The 25,375-nt window shown below is 37.0% G+C and overlaps 1 protein-coding gene across 12 annotated transcripts in view; it reads right to left on the bottom strand.

Annotated features, from left to right (window-relative positions):
• CASK (calcium/calmodulin dependent serine protein kinase) overlaps window positions 1-25,375 on the bottom strand; it is a 190,470-nt gene that overhangs the window by 26,816 nt on the left and 138,279 nt on the right. For 10 of the 12 annotated variants that reach the window (XM_015627878.2, XM_015627887.2, XM_015627903.2 and 7 more), the window contains 6 exons: window positions 13,047-13,124; window positions 11,598-11,678; window positions 6,989-7,177; window positions 6,009-6,087; window positions 3,543-3,628; window positions 2,461-2,529 (listed from right to left, as the gene is read on the bottom strand). In XM_015627878.2, coding sequence (XP_015483364.1) covers window positions 2,461-2,529; window positions 3,543-3,628; window positions 6,009-6,087; window positions 6,989-7,177; window positions 11,598-11,678; window positions 13,047-13,124 — 582 coding nt within the window. Of the gene's footprint in view, window positions 1-2,460; window positions 2,530-3,542; window positions 3,629-6,008; window positions 6,088-6,988; window positions 7,178-11,597; window positions 11,679-13,046; window positions 13,125-22,709; window positions 22,815-24,147; window positions 24,337-25,375 lie in introns of those variants that run through there. The other 2 variants (XM_015627985.3, XM_015627975.3) reach the window with 2 other exon arrangements.

The following is a 25,375-nucleotide window of genomic DNA, read 5'->3' as shown; positions in this document are numbered from 1 at the left end:
ATCCTGGCCCCTTGTTATTGAAATATCTGCATTAACTCAGGTCATTTGCCATGCCAGTGACTAAACTGGTCATCTCACACTACATCAGCTGATCCAAGTTTTACACAAGGGAATTCAAAATATTATGTCTTCAAGCAAGGTCTGCTCCACGAAATGGAAGATCTGGCAACTGAATGGAAGGCATGGGTGCAGGAAAACCCACAAATGACTACAAAACCTGAAATTATTCAGTTGAGATTTTGAAAACTGCCTAGTTATCCTGAATTGCAAAGTGTAGGAAAAAGACTTCCCTATATATGCAGAAATGGCTCAATATTTAGAAAATAACACTTATTTTAAATGAACATAAAAGAAGACAAATATGGCAAGTGAAATTCAAATCCCAGCTATTGAAAAAAAACCATTCCATGCCTGCCTCACCTTTGTTAAGGCCTAAGATGGTAAATAAGAGGCACATCGTTTCTGATTCTACTAATATATAGTTTTTTCTTATTAAAGATTAATAAGATGTCTTGCAATCCAGTAATGTGATCCTGGTAGAATCCTCAAAGGCCCCCAATCCTCCATTCTGTTTTATATTCCTCTTCTCATAAACTACACAACATAAGAACCAGTCCATGACTGAAGGAGGGGAGAAATCAAACATAAATTTAGACTGAAATATTGCCAAAAAATACCTTAACTAGGAAGATTATACTAGTGAATACCAAAAATCTCTCTATTTATCCTGATGGAGGGCACGAGAAGTAATTTGTGTTAGCAATGTCAGTCAACATTCATTTTTAGTCTTTATCAATGGCTAAGAATTTGATTCATCCTAAGAATCACCTTCCTGAAAATTCTGTGAAAGAAGTTCTCAGTGTGCCAAAGGACAAGTGATGCTTTAACATCATGATTTAAAAACACCAGGTTTTTGTGTGCACCTGTAACTGATGAAAATCTAGCCAAAATCTTAGTGTGGCTGAGCAGGTGGAAAGGACTCATGCATCTCTGACTAAATGAATTATAAATACAAAGTGGGATAATTAGACCTTTTCTCTTTAATCACACATTTCTAGTTTAGCCATTTTTTTCCCAGAGGAAGGTAAGAGTCTATTTTCCATTCTTCTGTGAAGTAAATAGTCATGAAAAGCCTAAGGGCACAAAGCTAAAGAAAAGAGATGATCTGCTACTACTAAAATGACAACTAATAGTACTAATTTAAAGCTGTATGCTGAGTTTTTCCAAATAATCATCTTCCCAGCAAATCTGCAGTTTCACCAGTTTCTGTATTTCACTACTGGGAAGTGAGGTATCATTTATTATTACTCCTCTCTGCAGCACAGAAGTCAATACACGAATTTGTCAGCACGCTGCAATTTTTTAAAAAGCCTTTGCATTTCATGAAAAGCTTTTGGTTTCATATTTATTTTAAGAGAATTGGCCTCATAGGTGAAAATCTGTCAAACCTTCTACCTCTAAACTTTCTTCTACCTTTCATTTTTTGTTGAATTCTACTAGAAGTACCGAAGGCAACTGAGAAGCAGTAATTTTTTTCCCCCTGCAAAACAGACTGTTCTGACGACCACAATAGCAGCTTCTGTGTGTTCTAGCATCTGCTGAGACACAAGAACAATTAGGGTGAAATCACAGCTCTAATTAAGATAAGGTGCTTGACTTCAGCAGGGGTTGTGATTTCACTCGGGGAGTTCTAATTCGGGAGCTGTTTGCGCAGTTAAGCATGTGGCACGGAGGGACTGGCATCATCCACACCCTGCAGATGCCATCTGTAAGCTCAGACTGCAACAGTGGCTCTCAAGTAGCCATTTCTACAATTTAATTCCCTTCAGTTGCAATCTGGAATGGAACTTTGTGAGCAGAAGGGAATTAAACGTTGCTGTGCAAAAGCTGTAATACCAAGTTTCTAGTTCAGCAACAACTCAAAATCTGTTTTTCTTCTGTAGTAACAAAGACCATTTTTTCATGGAAACATAATATTATTAAGCCACATGTAACTGTTACACACGACCATCACAAATTTACCTCAACAGGGTTATACAGAAACAGGTTTTTCAATTAACCCTTAACAGCCCAAAGCAGCAATACAATGTTTAAAGCCTGAAAAAGAGGAGGATCGTTCCTCAGTTTAGGAACTTTAACAGACTTCCTAAAAGTATGAGTTTAAATGATATTTTAAAGGGGCTTTCTAAATGCTTAAGTAGAGGATCCCCTTTCCTATTTTTTTTTTTCTTTAACAGGCTGTAAAGAGTTAGTTAAGGTGCTGATGAGATGAATATGAAGGCAGGGCTGAGTAGGCAGGTGGGACCTACTCGTGTTCCGTTATCTTTGTTGTAAAATTGGTGTGCGTGATCTAACAGGACAGGCAGAAACAATTTCCCAGAAAGCAGTAACATTCAGCCATCAGCAGGCAGTTAGTTACAGGACTGAGGAAGAAAGGAGATGGGTCATTAAATTCATTACCTCACAGGACGAAGATTGCATGCGGTAACTTGGCACAATCTTGAAGGTAATACTTCCACGCATTTCCCTCTGTGAAAAAAAAAGCACTTTGTGACTCCAAATTCTTAATGCTGGAAAGGAAAACATCACAGTCCAAGTATGAAAAGCTAAAATGCTACGGATAAGTTGTCATATCACCTATAAACAAACATTCAAATTGTCCTCATTAATCTAAAGGATGAACATCATTATCAGTTTGTTCACCTTACCAGGTTCTGAATGCCTATAATCTAGAATAGTATTTTATTGTGAGAGATGTGTAGGTTTCTTCCATGTCAACCTTTTTTTTGTAGCTATATTCCTGTCATCTGCAGTCTCTTCTACTAAAGTGGCATTTTCTTCCCTTTCATCATACATGTTAAATAGCAAAACTGTATTCAGTTTCTGGAAAGCTGCATTTTACTGTACTAAAGGTAGGAATGTCAAAAATAGTCTTTCATCAAAACAGAACATGGGGTCTACTACTCTGCATCTACTATTGTATATTTATAACAAGTAGTAACTCCAGAATAGCAGCAGATTGTGACAACCTCTTTTCTTAAATGGCAGTCAGAATAGTCGTGAATACCACATGGCTGACAACTGCAGAACTCGATCTGGGCAGAAATGTGAGCAGATCACTTCAAGAGATCTCAGAGTTTCTCCCCTTTCTCTCTTTGGTTGGCTTATTGTGACCCCAAAAAAATGCTACTTCCCTTTAAGCTTGTCTAGGATTAGCAATACTATCCAAGATCTCAAGGTTAGGGCTGTATGCAGAAACATGAACAAGTGTTATGGAAATATCAAACTCTGCTAGCGAGGCCAAAGGTAGAACTTTCCTGGAAAAAGACAGACTGACTGAGCTCCAAGTAATGTTTTTTAGATTTGTAATTTCAGTAACTGTGAGCCCAACAGTTACAAATTGAAATAACTTTTAGTTACATGAACATGTAGTCTATCAAGAACACAAGAAAAAGGGGAAGTTAGAACACAATTACACAGAATTTTGACTAAGTAAGACAGGCACTTTTATAGAGGACATGAGGAAGATTGCAGGCACTTACAAGCATTTTTTGTAGTTGTTCTACAGTTTGATTTGCCACACTGATTCCATTTATTTCTCTGATTTCATCCCCTACATGTAGCGTACCTGCAGAGTTAACAAACACATAATCACCTCAGAACATGTTTCTACAAATTGAAATAATTATAACACAGCACTAATATAATTAATACACTAATATAATATAACACAGCACTAATATAATATTCATACAGAGGCATAAACAGAAAACAACATTAAAATACTTTTTTTTGCTAGATTCAGAAAAGGACTTTCCATTAGCTACAAATCTGTATTTCAGAGTGCAGTGAATACACAGCAAGAGATAACCAGGCATTCTCTAAGTAAATAGGAAAAACATGTTTTTGTTGTTAAACAATATTGAATCAAAACCACCATATGGCCTAGAATAGTATAAAGATTCTTTGATATTATTCATTACATCAAACTGATAGAATTACATGTTAGACTGAGAATCAGATTCATTAACATCCCTGTATCAAATAAAATCCCCTTTTCTGCAGCATTTCCCATTTCTGTCACTCTGACAGAAGTGAATATTGGTATGTTCATGACTGTAAGGAGAAGTATACATAAAAATTAGGAATAAAGAATGAACAGTTGGCAGACATGTCAACAACAAACAGACGATTTTTAATGACTGACACTGGTGTTTCATTTTTACTGAATGCTCTGGAAGGTGTGAGTAGATGGAATCTTTTAAAGCCTTTCTTCCCATTTCAACTCTGCCACCTTTGGAATAAGAACAATTTCAATTGCCAGGACTAGACACAGTTGGTCTAGAGACAGGAGGCAACTTCACAGCAGCTACAATTTTGTCACTGGGAATTGCACAGTTTGTGTTTAATCTGCTGGACCTGAAATGATACAGTTCCTGTAACCCTCACAGAAGATTTACTATCCAGACATTGAGGATATTGCCTGGCAGTTTTTCATACAGCAAAAAGAGAGAGAAGAGAAAAATGACCCAACACTCCCCAAAACCAATACAAAGCACAGGTCCTACCAATAGGATTCAAAGATGGTGCTTGAGATTACTGTCAAATTACACTTATGTAAAAAAAAAATAAAAAAATTCTAAATACAGGTATGCTGAACGAAGCAGTAAAGCTAAGAGGCATCAAGAGCACTAACAGAAGCAGTTAAATTAATTAGAGGCATTTAACAAAAAGATGACCATACTAGAGAAACACTGAAGTACAGCTCATTTTCAAACTATACCTAGTGCAGAGCACTACCATAGCTAGATGAAACACATAGAGAATAGGTTAGATTTCCCAAATCTTTAGAAATAAATGACCCTGAATAATTAAAAAGAAGAGTTTTAATGGGCACAATTGGATTTTTTACCCACTTTTAGCAGGTTTTAGAAGTTTTATTAGCCCCATTATGGAACACAGTTGTGTGAAGCAATACTGTGCAGAACATCACCACTACCTAAGCACAGTTGAGAGAAAACCTTCTTCCTGTGAATCTTTGAGCAATCTCCTTTTAAAACTCACTTTCAGAAGCCAAATAAATTTAAATTCAGGAGGTCCTCCAAAGGCATAAAGAATTCTCTCTGAATTGCATCTTTGCTTGTATTAAAACTTTTGTCTTTCCTGCTTCCTGACAGATTTTACCATATCATTGAGACAAAGTGAATATATGTTTTCTCTTCACAATTATCTGTTCCTAGCTTCCTCTGAAATAGAACAATAGGCTACAGGGAACTTTGGTCTGAAAAATGAAGAAAATTTTTGTTTTCGTCAAAAGAAAAAGATGGCAGTCTGAAAAAACTAAAGTAACCTTTCCATGGCTGCAATCTAAACTTGCAACCAACAGCCTAGTAGGGAAGTTCATCTGTTTAAGGCAGGACAAAACCCAGTTACATTTGGACATTTGATATGAACACACAAAATGACAAAAAGGAGAAGGCTGGGGATGACAAAAAAAAAAAAAGCATGTTGCAAGATTTGTCATGGTAGTGAAAACTAAAAACAAAGATGTAGAATCTAGGAACACGTAAAATTTTTACTTCAAACCCCATTTCTGTGATTCTTAACACCAAAAATATAAAGATCCTCACGAACTGTGTGGACAAAGCTCTTTCATTTTTGCAAGGGAAAGTACTGCTACTTGTGTAAAGATTTTTTTTTTAAAAGAGAGGATCAAGTAATTACAGCTCCAGAAATTATTGGTGTTTCCATCTCTTGCTGAGCTATACTCAGTAATTAGATAGTAATTATCCTAATTATGACCTAAATGAAACACAGTGGGCCCTCATCTCAAAACACTGGTAGACATCTGCAACTGGAAGGTAACTAAAGCAGTTAGCAGGAGTCCATGCACAGAGACACACTGCTACGAATAGTAGCAATCAAAATCAGGAGAATGCACACAGTTTGTACAAAAGGATCTAAAATAACTGTGTTTGAAGACAAAACTCTTCATGAAATGTGATTACCTTGCCGGTGAATCATTCCTCCGTGCATAATTCTTGCCACAATGCAGTGGTTCAGCTCATTCATTTTTAAAGTGATTCCCTAGAAAAAAAAGAAATGTTTATACTTTTAAAATAAAATATTAAGCACTGTGATTCTTGAGTGGTTAAAATAGTCACGTTTCCTGAAAGCTTGAAGGCACAGTATAAAGTTTAAGATTAAAATAAAGTCTTTGTCACTCACTTCAAGATGAGCAATAAAACCAGATACTACTTACAAGTGAGAACGCAATACTTCAACATATGAGCATATAAGGATCTGGTTTGTTAAAAATGTAATTTTACACTGAAGTGCAAAGGCTCCAGTTGGGTTTAAGGACTAATTTGCTATAACTACTAATTTGCTACAAGCCCAGCCCTAGTGGCACAGCAGCAGTGTGAGTGCACACAAAGCATTTCAAGGAGGATAAATAGCTCCAGTGGCTGCTAAACCATTCCAGTGTCGCTCTATTAGGAATGGCAAGAAGAACGACACAGACTCTCTTGTGAGTTGAACAGGAGAGTTCCTTCCTTCCTTAAGGTTTATTACCTCAGATCTTCTTTTATAGACCAATACGTGAAAGTACAGAAAGGTAAAACTCTTATTGGTTAGTGAATTAACACATCACCATCATTGGTCAGTGGTGTACACCACTCCTTGACCTTCTCTTGCAAGAAAACAAGAAACTGACAAACAGCACCTGCAGGGCTGTCTTCTGTCTCTGAGGATTGTCTTAATTCCTCCTTATGATTTCCCAGGCCACTTTCTCAGGCGAGACTGAGAAAGTTATGTGGCCTGCTGTTCCACAGGCACTGTGCTCCCTGCCTTTGCTCATAGTTAGCGTCCATATTCCAGTTAATCGACAACCCCACCTCAAAGTGAGGAAACCGACACATTACAAATCATTACCATGCTGGTCTCTACCAGCACGAAGCCAAGGGAAATAGTGAGCTTGCCTCCATACCATGGGCTCATCTGTGTTCTTCTGGAACTGCACCAGCCGGACCCGCGTTACGTTCTCCATATCCATGTCGCCGTTGGCGCTCTCCGGGGAATCCCCGTTCAGGTACGGAGAGGTGGGAGGAGGGGTAACTCTCAGCGCTTCGTCACTGTAAACTTCATGTGCCACTACATCATGAGTTTGAAGTAAGGCCTGGAGGAGAGCACAGCAACAAAATGTCAGGTGTGCATCATCTCTCATGTCCCTCGCTCGTTCCTTGTAAGCGTTTCTGAAGCTTCTCAGAAAGTCAAGGAAATCCAAAATATTTGTGCCCCATTTCCTACTGAAGAACTTTTCCCTTAAAGGAGTCTAGGAGAAACTTCCAGACTGCAAACTCCTACACACAGGCTGAGACTCTAAAACCTACATGAATTAATGTGATTTTTACTGTAGGTACTTCAGTGAGAATGATGCTGCCTCCCTTCCCCTCATCCTCTCGACACCTGTGGGGTGTCAGAATGAATCCACTTCATGTGCATAGACAGAGAATCAGGAATCTACCTTTCTGTGCAAACCACTCTATAATAATTACTCTAGCAAAATGGAAAGCTACTCAGATCCCATGGTATTTTGCTGTCATAAAGGCAGACTGTGGATCAATACTGACTGAAAGAAGGAAATGCTGTTTTTTTGTTGTTTACTATCGTAATTGCTTCCATACTCTCCCCTTTCCCTAGGACGTGGACCAGCACTACCACCCTGAGTTCCCAATGCTTGACAAAAATTACAGTGCAAACCAACAAACTGCTACAACACTGCTTCATTAGCTTTCATTAGCTAATTTAGAAGCACTTCTAAATTGTACCATGTTACAAAACGTAATTTCTTAAACACTTTATGTTCCCATTTCTCAAATCAATTTGAAACTATACTTGGGAAGTCAGCACTATAATGATGGAACAAAATTCCTTTAACTAATAATGCTTTGTCCACATTCCCTCCCATTTTTCCAGTGTTTCAAGCCCATGTACACACATACTCTTTTTAGTTAAATACTAACCTGCATCTGCACTTCCTATTTTTCATCTTATTTTCTCAACCAATAAGCTCAAATTCACGACAATTTTTCTGCATTGGTCTGCACTACTGGAGCAACATTTTATATTAGAGACCTGGACCACACAAGTAAGTTAACTACTTTAACAATATTTAATTAAAATTTGATTTATTTGTGTGTCCATTTATGTGTGGTTACTCCAATGTAGGTTAATGGTTGGACACAATAACTTTGGAAGTCATTCTGTGCCCCTAGTTGTATCTGTTACACTCTACACGCTTTAATATTACATTTCTTATGTAATCCAGGTCCTTACATTTTTATCACAAATATTTTCCCTGCTTTATATTATTTTTAGCAATAATATTCACCTTGTAGGAGGTTAAAATACAGCACTTCCAGCATTTTTAAAGGTCCATAATTATACTAAATGACTTCTGAATATGTTCACAAAATTGAACACTAATTCAGAAATACATTAAAGTTCAGCAAGCTCAATTTAATATTGAAAACATTTAATAAATAGATTCCTATTGGGCCTTACTTAAAGATGCCTGCTTCAGGCAGTTCTGCTAATTTTGATAATGTGTTTTTTTCCTGTCTGTCTTTCCTTTGCAGAACATGATAATCCTGCTAAAAATAAATTTAATGAGAACAACTGCTTTCTACTATACTGCAGGATCACTGTCTGCAGAGAACAGCATAGGAAAAACCATGTGATGAGGGATAAAACTTCAATATGCCATTAAGCAAAATTCTCCTAGAAAATATTTTAATTGCTACAACATACTAACTAAACTTGTATAATAGAATATTTTACATATGAAACTGGCATATTTGAAAAACTACTGAAAGCTGTGTAATGGAATAAAAGCTCTTTGAAATGTGTACCTACATAACAAATGAGGTACTAGACAATGCTTTAAGAATTCATAAATTAATTATATACTGAAAGACCTTCATGCAAAATTTACATACATTTCTTTAAATTAAAATGTTAAACATGCGCAGAAGAAATTGATAATTTATTTCTGTAGCCACAAGGCACATGAGGGCAAAAGAAAATCAGAACAACAGAACACCTTGAAGATCTGTAACAAACACACTTTATTGGCTTTGGTTCCGTAAAGGCCTGCACACAGTTTAACCCACTAACACTGTGGTTAAGTAAACAAGACAGATGATATTATTTTTTCATCTGATTAAGGATACACATTAGATTAAAAAAAAAAAAAAGTACTAAAATAGTCCATTATAATACAGGTGGTTAATGCACACTCCTACTTATTACACCTTGTTGATTACTGAATTAATGTGCATTAATAACCAGTTTATTGGTCTGTAACACCTGGCAGACACATGGAGTGTGGGCTGACAGTATTGTTTTATATAATTACTCCTTTTCCTAATAGTTTCCTTTAAAGTATAAAGGCTTTTGCTCTGAAGGAAAGTCTGGCCCAATGCAACGAATATAAGAATAATTTTATTAATGTCTGCAGCCCATGAAAATGTCTTTGGGAGCAGGCTGGGAATGATGGAGAGGATGGAGTTGTCCCTTTGGCATCTGTAGACTGTGGTATTTGCAGGTGTGGAACCCCACCAACTTATGCTGGTTTAATTGCTACTTTACATTCCTCCCTAACACCAACTGTTTCTGTCCCCCTGCTCATTCTGGCTCTAGCAGCATCCCTATTATCCTAAATTCTTTTTACTAAATGATTAGTTGGGGACTTTTTTTTTTGAGCAATTTTCAGCTAGTTCAGCCCAGGGCAACATTAAAGTGCAGTTCTAGATGAATGCCAGAACTATGAGGGAGAGGATGAAAGATGGAAAAAAGGGGACTTCACCAATGGGCAATTTAGCCACAGACTCACTTGCCGAAATTACTCTTCATCAGAAGTACTTGTTATGGAATTGCAGCTTATACCTTACAGAAAATACTTTTCATAGATTTGCAGCAAGATAATGCCAACAAATTTTACATTTATGAGTGTATCAGGGAACAGAGATACCTAAAAAGAGGATTTTCAACTCAATTTTCCTGTCACTTGATTCTATATATGACAATCACTGTTATTGATGCCTACTCTGAAAAAAATTTGTAATTAAAAAATGTTTTTTCTCCACAGTGCTTAATTTTTTAGCAGCACTGTAGGGTAATTACACACAAAACCAGTAAATTAAATGAAGCTGTCAGATTCTAAATGAAGCTGAATATCAGAAAAAGACTTCTTAAAAATCTTTCTTACAAGATGGTTGAGTACCATTCCACCTTGTTTTATGTTCTATTTCAATCCAGTTAAATGTTGAATCAGGGCTGTTACAAACTTAAGGATAGAACAGGTACCATCTCCAGGGAAAAACATCAGTGTTGCTGAATTGGCACAAAAAAGCCCATGTTTGCATTAGAAATTAGTACAGTGAAATATTACTGAATCAAAAAGAAAAAAATTGGATTAGTCAGGACCTGATGTACACACTGAACGTTGCAGGAGTTTTTGATTCTGACCAGCTTCCAGCCCTCCCTGTGGACAGTGTCCATCAGCTGCTGGATTACACTGGCTCCTGGCACATATTTCAGTTTAATTTTAACTGAAAAATGTTGGTTTGCATGCTCTGAGACCCTTATGTGATACAAACCAAACACTGTTAAGGGGCAATCAGGAGATGCACTTTAAAAACACACTCCTGATATGATTTAAAGTTAAATCCAAATGTAGCCAAGGCTACAGGGGCCATCAAAAGAACACACTGGGACATGCAGCTACCCAGATTTCATCTTATACCTGCACAGGAGGTTGGTTTCAGCTCACTCTTTCCTGGAAGTTATGTTTATCCTTCAGACTTACAGTAATTCAGCTTTCAGGTGAGCAAATTCCACAAAGCCCCCTGCATATAATCCTCGTGTTAGGCAAAGTCAAATTCATGATTTTAAGCTGACAATAACGTATAGCAGATTTAAGCAAACATGTTTATTTCTCAACTTATGAACTTCACCTACAGCATAAACAAAGAAATCCTTCAAAGTAATGGACTTCAGCAACTTGAACCAAGTTACACAGCAGTAACATCCCTGAATTTAGGACAATTAATGCCCTCAAATCAGATCTGGGAAACAGGTACAGTAAGTGTTGATATGTAACATGAATTCAACAGACTGTATAAACTACTGATTTATTGTAAAATAATATTAAATAAACACTTATTTTGCAATGCTTTATCCTAAGAAGATCTTTGGAAAAAGAAAAAGGAGGATCCTGGCTCTATCTCTGGATATCCAAAAGGATTCATTCTTCTTTCCATGAGCAACACAGATCTCCAAAAACACAGTGAAACTGCTCCATAATTACATTACTCCAAACTGCTGAGCGTTTTCACCACAGTAATGAGGTCCAATAGTAGCAGAAATACTAATTCTTTTGCCAGAGCAGCAGGTTAGAAATAATTATTAACAGGTGTATTGTATGCAGTTCAATCACTTGAAGATTTTAAGAACTTACTGAACTTAAGTTTTTCTAACAAAAATAAAAATAAAAAATTAAAATAATAGCTCAAACAAGAGTAGGACCTCCTTACCATGAAATGAGGTTGTGTTAAAATACGCTTTAGCTCCTTTGCATCATTGTTCTCTGGGTAACATGAAATTTCTTCCAATACCTGCAAAATAAGCAGGAGAAATGCCCCATAGTAACTTACTTTAAAGCTATTGAAGAAACGAAACCCCTCACTGCTCAGTCAGAATATTCCCAAATGATTATACAAACCAACATTTTTGACACAGGAAAGGGTTTAAAAGAATGTGCCACCACCCAGCCGCCCCAGGAGAATAAAATACCTTGTTCCAATGTTCTCTCCAAAAGAGATTAAAGCAGAAATTTGAAGGAAACAGTTTTGCTGGGTTTTCTTTTTTTTTTTTTTTTTTTTTTTTCCCCAACTGACAGCATTCCTCCAGCAGCTAAATATATGGGGACAGGAATGGAGTGGTAACAGGTGACACACAAGACCTCCACCAGTTGCTGCTTTCACACATGGCCTCAATTTATTGAAACAACTGGTTTAAAAGCAGAATTACAAACACTCATAAAATCAATTGTTAAAGACACCAAGTCTAGGTGGGCCATCTGCTACCCCACATCCAAGCTCCTGATTTTATAAAATCTGACACACTTTATCATTGGGGAAGGAGGAGTAAAGAAGCTTTAACTCATTTGCCTGCAACCTGATTCTTGCACCTTAATTTTCACTTGCAGCTTGTAGTTGGACAATGAAACCAGAGTATTTAATCCTGTAAGTATCCCCAGGATTAACTGACAGCAAATTTTGCAGAATAGGACTTGAGAGCATCTATCAATGTGACTTTAGTTATTATGTAGAGCTTTAAAGTCTTCCCCCCTTAACAGCACAATAAACACTGTTTTCTATTATGTAACCCCTAACAACTGCACAAATTTTTACTGATAATACATAATACAACAGGCTTGGGTTTTTTACTACTTGCCATAAATAAGCAAATAATATACTATTTGCAAGATATAAGAATTAATAACATCTCTGTCTGTCTTTGATCTTAGTGGGCCACTTTCATTGTATTTCCAACTCTGCTCTTCTTAGAGATCTATCTATATATCTATCTACGATAAACTTGGGGTTTTTTCAATTTAAAAAGCTGATACTTCAAAATATTTCTTTTTGTGACTAAATTTTATAAGCATCAGATTTCTGCTGCAGATAAATAACCTGAACAGGAAAGATACTGCAATTACCCAGCAGGAGTGTTCCTTTTAACACCACTATTGTTGAAGAAAAGGTTAAATGATTACACTGAGTAATATTCATAATCTATACACAGATAATGGAATTCTGCAAGTTTATGCAACTTGTTATGTAACTTGAATAAGCAATGGTAGCATTCCAGGAGTAATTCAGATAATGATCCAGAATACACATCTTAATGAACAAAAGTAAGTTATGTTTAAATACAATCAACCTTTCAAAGTAAGAAAAAACATACTTTAAAGCCATTACCTCTTTGGCTCTCTGTACAGCATCACTTGGAGGATTCCTGATTTGTGGTGAAGATTTTGTGTTTATTTTGTCATAAAGCTGAAATAACAAGAAAACAAACTACTGAAATCATATGCTACTTTATATAAATTAATGAGTGTTTACAATAGCCTGCTTATGTTACCAGGATTAGGATGATTATTAAACTAAAAAATCCACAGATGTTCTGTATACAAAATCTAGCAGCCTAGGGTTTTGGCTTTTCATTTTTAAACATTTCCTGATTTGAACAGTGCCATAGATTCAGAGTTCATGGAATGACATGGGAAAGTTCAAGAGGTTAAGGGCTTCTGCAAACCTCCCATGATTTTGCCACAGATTTACAGAAACTATATTCTTCTACCAGAAGTGAGCCTGTGAATCTATAAACCAAACATTCTTCTATAAAATCAAGTTAACCTGCATAATTCCCTTTTCTCAATTAATCAAACCATCAAATATTCTGAACAGTAATTTAAATAAACCTTGGGATATGGGAAAATGCTCCTGAAGATAGACCATTACAAAAGCCAAATACTCTGAGAACAGAAAAACAAACCTTCCAAGAATGAATACTCATAAAAAAGGGAAACCTTATTTTACTAGCATTTTCTATTAAACAGAATAATGTCACTGTATTTAAACAGGCTACTGCAAGCCTTCCATGTTAATTATTTTTTTAAAAAAAACCTTTTAAAAACTATTCAACTATCTGAAGCACAATGGAAGAGCTTTCTTCAAGTTTCAAATTAGACATTACATTTCAAGTGATATAAAGATGGCCATGCCTGTAATTATTTTCTAATTATGTTACACTATTTCTTTGATAGGTAAGACAGAAAAAAAGACACAAATGACATTTTTAAGGAATTAGAGACATTTTTATCACAACAAGGGTGGTGAAACAATGCAACAAGTTGCCCAGGGAAGCTGGAGAATCTCTCAACTTTGGAGATACTCAAAATTTAACTGAAATTCAAAATACTGGATGTAAAAAAGCATTCAAAGTACAAAAGCAACTCTAAAACCTTCAGCAAATCCTAACACTGCCAAGGGTGAGGTGACAAGAAAGCACTGTTTAGGCTGCTCAGCAAGGAGTGCTCAGGAGCTTCCTCTGAGAAGTTCACAGCTCCACAGTTTGGCTTAGAATTGCCTTGGATGTTTGAAAAGAGGAATCTTGCCAGGACACAGAACTGCCCTCTTCTCTTTCTCACACAACATGAAATACCATTCAGTTTTAGTAGATACAGAAACTGCCATAAATGCAATCCAACATCACCATCACTTTCCCAGAACAATTTAATGAACATGTTGAACATTTCATGCCCATACACAAATAAGCACAAAACCAGCAAGCAGTGTCACTTCCAGAAAAACACTCTCTGCAGGACAGTTACACCACTCTCTTGGGGAAAGAAAAGTAGAAAAGTCAAGCTAAATTTCTTCCAATGCAACAACTTCACCTTGTGCTGCCAAAACACCACTAAACTCCACAAGTTTAAGCAGCCTTTACCACTGTTCAAAGCTTTGAGTCAAAAGCTTTCTGATAACTTGTCGTTTAGGAGATACTTTATTTGTGTATACAATTATTTGTTTTACCTTTTCTTAGAGAAATTAACAAAATCTACCCAAACTCCAGCAACTGCACATTACAAAGTACCATCCTCCTATGCCTGTTAAGAAACTGCACTGAGCACTGTGTACTGACCAAAACACAGCAGAAAATTCAAGATACCCACCATGAATATTACTGAATGTCTTTTTCCTTTTTAAGAGTAATGAAATTAAAGAAAAGTTACCTAGGAAATATTTTTATTAGCTATTTCTAGCAATGGTTCAATAGCTAAGTCGCTGAAGTTGCTGTTTGCCCTCATTACTGTGACCCAAAACAACCAGCAGTTTACAGAAACAATTTTTCCCCCACTAACGAGGGAGAGTTATCTTCTGAGATTAGGAAGAAGGCAAAGAGAAAATTAGGGAGCAGAGTTCCTCAAAGAATGTTTAGAAAAAAAAATCAAGGCAAAGTTCAGACTAAACAAGGGTGCATTTATTTTTCCACAGTGCCTTCATGCTGAGGCATGGCACTTAAATTTCAACTTTTAGGACTTCTGCTTACTGAGGTTTGCTTTAAAGGCACCAAACTATTAGGAGGAACTCTGACAGCACTTAAAAGAAAAACCTTCATATGTGCTTAAAGGTTTAAGGATGATATATTACCCAAGGCAAGGGATCTGTTCTTTGTGGAGCTAGAACACGGCCTCACCCAAAGCAAGGATGTGGATTTGGTAGATTCATTAGCATGAGGAGATCTCTTCATTTTCAAATGGCATACTCTAATTCAAATTAGTTCATGGAGTTGTTTTTACAAGGGGCAGGAGGAACAAAGCTTATAATGTGCATTAATGCACCAGGACTGGTGAAGCAGTCCCATCTCCTTTGCAATCTTTGAAAAAAGACTGGTTTTGCAATACTTTTCAGTATTTCTGCACTTAAATACTACCTGTAGCAAAAGCAATTTAGAGCTGAGGAATCTACAGTTTACATAATTAATTTATGAAAGCATTTGAACGTAGAGGTTTCATTCAGACACATTAAAAGAACATTTGCTCCCTTGGATGTAAGAATCTAACATACCTTTACATGAGTGTTTCACAAAGTATATAAGAAAACTTGGAATGAAACCTGTTTGTATACATCATAGTTAAAAATCAACATTAATTACACTTACAGCCAGGCTCTGTATGCTCCCTGTGGTACAGAACACATTACTTTGTGCAGTTAACTACAGCATTTTAATCACAGAAACCCATCCTGTTCACAATGCTGTCACCTTTCACCAGCCCTGCAAATCTAAGTCCTACAGGACCATACCAAAAGTGGTTTCTTGTGGAACAGAATGAACTGGCTCATTCTCCACTGTCCTCTACATAAAGCCTTTCTATGCAATACCAACAGACTTACAGCAGGACAAAATGTGTGCCCTGATCATGGGCTTTCTTTTTGCTGGGAGTCTGCATTTTCCAGCAAATAACTCTGCCCCCCAGCCCAGGAACCCAACCTCCAGCTATTTCAATCAACAATAAGCATAAACATATCAATTAAAAATTATAATAATTAAAAAAAAAGTAAAATGCCACAGCATATGTAACTTTTGGCATTTCCAGACTTTTGAATACTTTGCATCTCAGTCTCACTCCTCAGCATCAGTTATTCTGCATTTTCTAGAAACAAAATTGAAATTGAGAGCTTGCTTTAGACAAATTACCAATCCCAAATGTATTAACAAAACTTGATATAACATACATTGACATTATAGCTAATAAACAGAATAGTACTGCTTATCAAAAACGTAAGTTTTGCTTTAAATTCTGCATGCTAGAACACAAAAGCTATGAAGAGAATACCCACAAGTTGAGTTGCTATCAGTTGACCAGCTTTTGCAGTGTTGAGACTTTTTGTCTTCTGCCTGTACAAAGGGAACTCGTCTCTTCTGATATTTAAAGCAGACAGCCCAAAGCCTAATCCACAATCAGGCAGGCGAGACAAAACAACAAACTCTTCTCTTCTGACTAGTTTTTCAGATGTGCAGAAATTCCTTTTTAACCATTTCCTGTAAGAGGAGTCAGAATACTGTCCCAATGCCACCCCCATTCAATGTCACACTGAAAAATTTAGATATGTCACAAGTAGCAGAAATTCAGCCTCGCTGCCTGGTCTGATCTTTAACATAATATAGATCAGATCACACAGTGAAATCAGTAAGTATTTTATCTACCCAAACCTCAGTTTCTGTGAGGCAAATGAGAAACTTCTTAAAACAAGAGCTACTGAACTGCCAGAGCGTAAAGTCCCCTGGTCCTTCAATACCAATACACATTTTGTGGGGATCCAGTTGCAATTCAGACCAGAGACTTGGCTGCCAACCTCAAATATTAAACCCCCACACTGAAACATCTAAAAATAATTATTACAATATGTCCTTATATATTTAACTTTCTGAACAGTTTAACCACAGGCAACACAGTGATCTTAGAGGGTTGTTTTTCACCACTTTTAGGTTTTTGTATCATCTGAAAACTTCTCATCTGGAGGTGCTGCACAGCAGCATTGACTAACAGATGGTTTTTGCTCTGTTACCTTCCACAGCTCCCTATCCTGGTTCTCCATCCACCCCAGAGGTTTTATGTGTTTGGAGACTGAAAGAAATTCACCACCCACTGAATAAGTAATACTCACAGGTAGCAGTATCAAAGAATTGCTAAAATTAAAAGGACAATTAGATAAATGCTAGATCACTTCTTTCTTTCTTCTGCCAGTTCTGTTTCACATCTCCTTTTCCATGCAAAGTTTTATAATGTTCCCATGGGTGCCTCCTTCCCTGGGATTCTAAGCTCTCAAGGAAACACATCCCTGAAGCTATAAACTCCTACTGGAAAACACAGAGTAGCAAGGTCACAGCAGAGGCCTTATCTTCAACTTTGTTTAAAGACAGTTTATTCTTTCAAACCCTCTGTTCTCCACTTTTAAGGACTGTGCATGAAGTTTGTTTTTACCATTTTAGCATCAGAGACCTAACATTTGCTTCCCAACATAATTCTACAGAACGTGTTACAGTTCCATCAAAGTCCAAAGCATCTTTCAGACTCTGCTTTGTGCCTGCTAGGGCATTATAGCTTTACAGCCCTCCACAGCTTCAAATCTTATTCTGTGATACACTTGCTGTAGAAGAGGAGCATAATCAACATTTGCATTCCAGTTCCTCACCCAGTGAAATGCTGAGCAATGGAAACAAAACTAATTCAACAAAAAGGTTCAGGAAGCAGTTTATCAGCTAAAATCAAGATTCCCTGACAGTGTTCACAGAAGACAGTCTGAAGCAGAACATTAATTCTGTTGGAACAAACAAGTGTTTCTGTCATGCTCCAAAAACTGGCAGCTGCCAGCACTGCAGCTTGTTACTGGCAGCACTCAGACTTTCAGTAACCCTGACAAGGGTTATGCAGATTTGAAATACTCAATTCCTCTGTGCATATTCACATTCAAGCAACACATGAATAATCTTTCCGGTAAAAAACGTTGCAGTAGCAACTGGACTCTGAATTTCAATTTTAAGTTTGAACACTCACATGACAGAACTGAAATACATACTCTTCAAATTTTTAGAGGAACTTTTATCTGCAAAAAGCAGGTCAACTGTAGCTTGTTTTAGAAGTCATCTATATTCTTACATATTCATAATGTGTCTTTTAGAACAGAGTTACACTTGGTGCTGGTGGTACCTGTATCAGAAATAAGCACAAAACCAGATTTTCTTACATCTTTACCTACTAGAAGTAAGAGAAAATGATGCCAGCTAAACTCAGTCAGCCCTATGCAATTTCAGCTTTTACTTGAAGCTGCTTTTTTTAAAATCATTCCTCATCTGGGCTCCTTCACTTCTTTTGTTTTAAACTTTTTGGAGGTAAGAATAGAGGAGAGAAACTCAACTGGGCAAAACCATTTTTCTCTGTGCATTAGTTCAGTTCCCACTGCACGTGACTGGCAAACAAGTGTGTTCTAGAGAATGAGAAACTTCACTGCACAAACCCTGAAATCCTGACACACCTGTGAAGCTAAATGCCAACTGGAGAATGTTTAATACATATTAACAGGTTGTTAATGACCACATTTCTGTGGCACACAGAAGATAATACCTGTTTCTTAGGGGCCACTGCCTTGCTATGGGAGAAGGAGATCTATAATCTGATCTACTTCAAGAACTGACAGAATAAAATTCCTGACCCTTCAGTGTGTTACACATGACAACAAACTGCCTGTCAGATGTGCTCCTGCTGAGCTGCCAGAACAGCATCTTAGTAAAACACAAATTACAAAGGTTTATTTTACTGAAGATGAACATAAATTAAATGACAGGTGAGAGACACAGTATGTCTTCAGTCAAGGTGGAACCCTGAAATGATTGTAGAATCACTCTGACATTCTTTGAGAAGGAAAACACATCCTGCAGCCCACAGCCAAAGGACTCTACATGTATTGCCTTTGCAGTGATCCAAAGGGTAAAAAGGATCCCAGAAAGAAATCCTCTTCACTGCCTTCACAGGGTCTGTCAGTGACAATCTGGTGACATCAGAGCTGTAAGGAAAGCACACAGCCCTTCACCTGTGTCAGCAACAGGGAGAGATGCCCTGTGGCATCAGACATTACCAGTCAATGTTTAATCACGTGTATCTTCCACTGATATACTTTGTATGCTTGGAAACATGAAGGGAACCAGAAGGTTAAGGTAAAGAACACTGAAGAGGTTTTTCATCCTGTTATGTAGTTAAGTGTTGGCATATCTGTTGTATATCTTTCTGTATGTCTATCTAAAAGGTTATAAGGCTGCAGCAAAACTGCAGGCAGTCATGAACTGTGGGGAAATCACACAAAGTTCAGTCTAAAACAAAGACTACACAAATCTCTGCAGCTCCACACACTGATACAGTGAAAAACAGAGTCAAGGAATCATTTATGCTTACACTGGTTCAGACCCCACAGATATTCAGTAATATCTGACTTGCACATTTTATTTCTTTGCAAGGGGCAAAGTTTCTACCTTCAGTGTACATGAGCTACAAACAAATTTTAACTCTGTTGTAGAACATATTCCTTTTTAGCAGAGATTATCAAGTGCTATGCACTTACTCTGTAAATCAAAGCCTTAACACTTCAGAGGCAAAAGAGACAAGAAAAGGAGTATATTTGTAAAAAATAAACTCCAAGATGTGTACATTTCTTCCCCCATTGTGCCTCTGTATTCGCTTCACAGTTACCAAGATGACTTTTATTTATTTATGTATTTCAAGTTGTCTCACAGAAGTACTGATAATGAAAGGTTATGCTACTCCTCAAAATCACAGCAGACATTATTTTCTTCTGTTTAATTTCAGGTGTCCCTAAATGCTTCATTCATGTACGATGAACTCAGACTCTGGTGTCTGACAGCATTTTATTTCCTTACAAAGGAGCACTCTAACCTAGTAATTTGTCTCCTGTTTTAAGGAAAACCCATATTAATACTCATCATAAAAATTTTATTGAGTGTAGAAGCTGCAATTCTCCACAAGTGACAGCAGATGTTAAAAGACATGCTAGACAGTACACAGACATAACCAGACTTTATTCTGTTCACACTGCAAATGTTTTAACATCTTTTGCAAAGATGAAATATGCCAAACTAAGATGAGATAAAGGTACTGCTTTGCAATGGCAGTACCAACAAAACCAGCACAGCAGCTGGAAAACCAACAGAATAAAATTCAAAGGTCCCATTTAAAAAATCAAAGCACTCTCACTCTGGAATGTACCAGGTGTACCACTGGGAAAAACTTGGGCTTAGAGCATGATTTCCCAGGTACTCTAACATGCTAGTGACTTCAAGGACACAAAAATCCCATTATTTCAATAACAGAGTCACTTTTATTTTATTTTATTTTTTTTAAACTGCATCAGATATAATTGAAGCTGCTCTTAACAAAACCAAGGCAAAGCACTTTTTAGAGATGACACCATGTAGCTGATGAGACAGAAGTAAATGGAAAAGACACTGAGGTGCTGGACAGAGTTTAGATAAAGACACTGAAAGAGGGTCTGGAGCAGAAGTCTAAATAGGGGGAGGAGAGAACTTGGGGTGTTTAGTCTGGAGAAAAGGAGGGTCAGAGGAGACCTTATCACTCTTTACAACTCCCTCAAAAGAGTAGCAAGCTGGGGTTGATCTCCTCTACCAAGTAACAAGGGATAGGTCAAGAGCAAATAGCCTAAAGTTGTGCTAGGGAAGGTTTTAGATTAGATATTAGGGAAAATTTTAACCAAAAGGGTTATCAAATACTGTGACAGGCTGCCTGGTGAAGTGGTGGACCTGGCAATGTTAGATTTGCAGCTGAACTCAATGACCTTAAAGACTTTTTCCAACCTAAATGATTCAATAAGCACCAGGAAAAGCTACTCCCTCAGTACAGAAGGATTTTATAAAGAGGTTTGTTGCATGGACAACACCTTGCTACACCTTTGCTCCTTTCTTTCCCCTACCTTTCAATATGTACTAATAACCAAGAAAAGGAACTAACAGAGTCAGGTTAGGCCTAAATGGGATTAATTCCCAATCCTGTTGGCCAAAGTACCAACCTTGTCAGGGTTGGATCATCACCCTGAAGAGAAAATGCTAATGACCACGAACCTCATTCCAGGGGGATACAGAACCCGTAAAACTAGTTAAATTCACAATAGCTAACAAGAACACAGCTCCTCTCCTGCTCTGTGACATGGAGCACACCCTGCACCAGGAGGTGCTAATGCTGGAATTAACAACTATTTTTGTTTCTCCCTATTCACATATTCTGAGAATAAAAATACACTGCAATGAGTTCACCAGCACTCAGAACAGCTGACATGCCCATCTGCCTGGAAGACTGGAAGAAGGAGGCGGCATTCAGACACAGGAGCAGAGCTCACTGGGATGTTTGTACATTGTCTTTGGGTTTTTAAATGTAAACTAAGTGCACACTGAAGTATCACTCCAAAATTAAGCTCCCATCACTGAGAAAGCTGAAGCATTATTCAAGATTTGTGGCCCAGGTGCTGCAACATTTCTTTACTTTTATCATTTCTCAGAGTAGATCCCAAGCTCTTGGAGAAATAATAAAATTAAGGATCTGAAGGTTTATAAGGAAAAAAACCCAAACACAGGAGGTAGACCTTATGGTTAAAAAGGAACTTGAACTACACACAGCACAAGAAGTGAAGAAAATGTAGAAAGTTAAGTATGAAATTGATCTCTTTATCCCAAGGCAGTATCAGTTAAAATAATTAAATGTTCCACAAGAGTCTGGAATACAGTGCTACTGTTCTTTGATGTATCAGGGCCCAGTAACTTAAAAATACACTGAAATAATGGGAAATTTTAGTTTCACAAAAAAAAAAGTCTATGGATTTTGGAGTAAGAGATATTGGTGCATACAGACACAATGACACACCTTTTACACAGGGGAAATGACATCAGGCCAAGAAGAATAGGCTAAGTACTAAAATTCCCATTTCAAGTACATTATCTGAGCTGAGTTTCACTTGAGGATTCACCACATCAGTATCAAGCTTACAAACATACACAAAATGACAGAATATTAGTTAGAAAGAAAACAGGTTAAGCATAAAAAAGTAACTCTCACAGTGTCATGAAAACTGAGGCAGAATTTTATATTGTTGGAAGGTGGTAGATACATAAATTTTCCAAAAATTACTCCCAATTAATATAAAAGTAACTGTTGGCTCATATTTGCATTAGCCTTGTGTTTAAGAGACCCACTCACTTATCACTATTATATATTGTAAAAATGTGGAACAAGAACACTTTCTGCTTTGAAGACTAAATATAAAATAAATCCCCCATTTAATAAGGCAGAGGAACAGGAAGAACAAGGAAACAATGAGATGATGCTGAGTGGCAAAGTGATCCACCTGTCCCAGTAGCAGAGAAAATGAAATGCAAAGGTATGATGGAAGATGAAAATGGAAAGTATTTCAGAGAATGAGTATGAAGTAATAAAGAATGAATTCCAGGATAGCCTCTGCTTTTTGTGTTCTTGCAGACAGAGCTTCCAGAGAAGTTACCTGTTAGAGAACAAATGCACTGCACTGGTGGTGATGATCCAGCCCACCTGCTGAAGGAATTCTTCACGATTCTCCCTAAGGCTTGGCCATTGTTCTGTCTACACTGCTTGGGAAAGGAGTTCCCACTGCAGTGTGGGACAGTCCCTCCCACTCCCTGGGGCTGAGCACGCTGCCTCTGCACTGGGATAAAAGCCAGATTTGATTCCCCAAATAGCAAGGTGCCTTCCTGCCAACACAGTTTCTTCTTTTTAACAAATACTTTCCATGTGTTTTCGTTTTACAAAGATACGAAGTAAAGGACAATTAAAAATATGAAAACAATGTGTTTTAAAAATGATAAAGTGTTATTTCACTTAAGCATAACTTGTTCTGAGGGATTTTAAGCAAGACATCCATAATACACTTTGTGATCTGTTTTTGCAAAAGAGAGGCATTCAGGTTTCACTAAAACATCTTTCCCCTATAAGTGTTAACAAAATCAGTATTCAAGAGGGTAAGGACCAATGTGCATCCAAAAAAACTCGAACCACACTGTGTGATTCACACAGAAAGACAATCTCACTCAAATCAAAACACAGTAAAACTGGATGACCTAGGAAAATATTTAAGATTTTTATACACATCTGCTAGTTTTATTTTCTACATCATATGACAGATATTCCACCAGTCTGCTCAAGATTTAAAATAAAAGAAAAAACGAAATGAAAGCATCCTGAAGAGAAAAATCAAAATGTTTTTTGCTTCCCCCCTGCTTTTTTTTCATTTCTAATGTATACATTAAAATCAGTAAAATAATACACTTTGCTCAAAAAAGAGCAAATCAGGGATAAATGCATGTAGAGTTAAAAAAATTGTCAAACAGAGGACTATAGTATCAGCCATGCCTCGACACTGCTGAATAATTGCAACTTTTACAAAGGACATTCAAATTTGCTGTGCCAACATCCAGACTGGGAGGGTAAACAGAACAAACCAAAATAAACCCAGCAGAAAGCTTTAGCCAACCATGTGAGAAGCTAAACTGAGGTTCCAACAACATTCATTCTAGCAAAAGAGAAAATATGTTTCCTTAAAAGTCTGGACTTCAGGATCAAATCTGTTTGGATGACAGAAGAAGAAGTTCAAAAGAAATCCTAAGGAAACTGAAGTGTGCGTGGATGCAGGTTCCTGTGAAACACTACCATGAGCAACAAAGGATAACAGACACAGAAGTGAGATTCTCTTGAGAAATCAGTATGCCTTAAATATATGCACTGTCAATATAAATCAAACTCGAAAAAGAAGTGGCTACAGACAGAGATATGATCCAAATGGCCACTGCAAAATTAATTTAACCTCATTTAGTTAAAACCATAGTGTGTAACGTGTTAAACCAGCAAAAAGTAAAAGAAACTTTCTTGAAAGCTTGTATCATTTCTATCACAGAAATAACACTTACCTCAAGGATTCCATCTATGAAAACAATGTAACAAACTTTTAAAATTAACAGCCAAAAGACATCAGCCTACAGAACTATCGCTGCCTTGGGACAGACAGATGCAGACAAAGGCAGCAGAGAGGCCCCAGTCACACAAAAGCTGATATTGTTCTCCTGCTGGGTGAAAATCTCACTTGTAAATTGAGCGACATCTGCATTCAGAATCAGCCCAGGCAGGGCCCTGCAGAGGTGACCAAAGCACTCCACTCAACAGGAGAATGATTTCTCTTATCTCCTTCACTGCAAGCAGCTGCTCGAATCAGCAGCTCCTGGGTTTACATTTGAGCAAAATTCCTTTGATGCACTGTTAGAGATTAAACAAAATGTGTAAAACTCTTCCCCGTTAAGCACAGACTTGAAGCCCAGTATAGTTTGCAAAACAAATAATTAGTGAAGTAAAATCTTTTGTCATGACCTCCAAAATTAGTAACCTCTTCACATTTCTTTCCAAGTTCTTTATCAGTACTGCTGACACAGGACAGCAGTGTCTCCTAGAATGTCTTCCATGAAAGTCAATAAAAAAGAATTTAATTCAAGCATTTGATAAAGCTTCTAAAAAAACTGTCTATGGTAATAAAAAACTGCTTTCACTACTTAAATTTAACTCTGTTTTTCCACAAAGTTATTTATATACTGTACTGCATTCTTTATCATCTAAATTGGATACTGGAATGAAAGTCTATAAAGCTTTATATAGTCATAAACTCAGACATTTCTAAGTGACACAGAGAAATGACCTACAGCATTCACCAGAATTTTGATCATCACACATTTAACAGAAGGAAGAAGAAAGAAAAATCTGTCCTAACCAAAGCTACTCTTTTACTTAAATAATAATAAAAAAATCAATCATTAAACAATATCTTTTTTGGGCAGTGCATATTTCTATCTGCCTGTTTCTAGAAGGGCCTTTTCTTTACTATCTGCAGTAAACACAATCAAGTTTTTAATAATAAATTGTGTAACTTCAGTGCAGGAAAAATCCCATCAACACAAATAACAGGTTTCTGTAAAATGATGAAAAAAACACACAACGAAACTATTCAATAAATCCACATCAGGATATGCTTCTCTAGTGCAGGATTTGGCTGAGAGTGAATATAAACTACTTTCTAAGTAGTTGGCACCTTTTTTCACCTTGTTTTGAACACCTTTGGCCACCAAGTAAATTGGAAGAGAGTCTTAAGAC

This window comes from Parus major, chromosome 1, assembly GCF_001522545.3.
Source record: "Parus major isolate Abel chromosome 1, Parus_major1.1, whole genome shotgun sequence".
NCBI lineage: Eukaryota > Metazoa > Chordata > Aves > Passeriformes > Paridae > Parus > Parus major.
The sequence above is the reverse complement of the archived record's forward strand: the minus strand, read 5'-3'. Positions and strand labels throughout refer to the sequence as shown.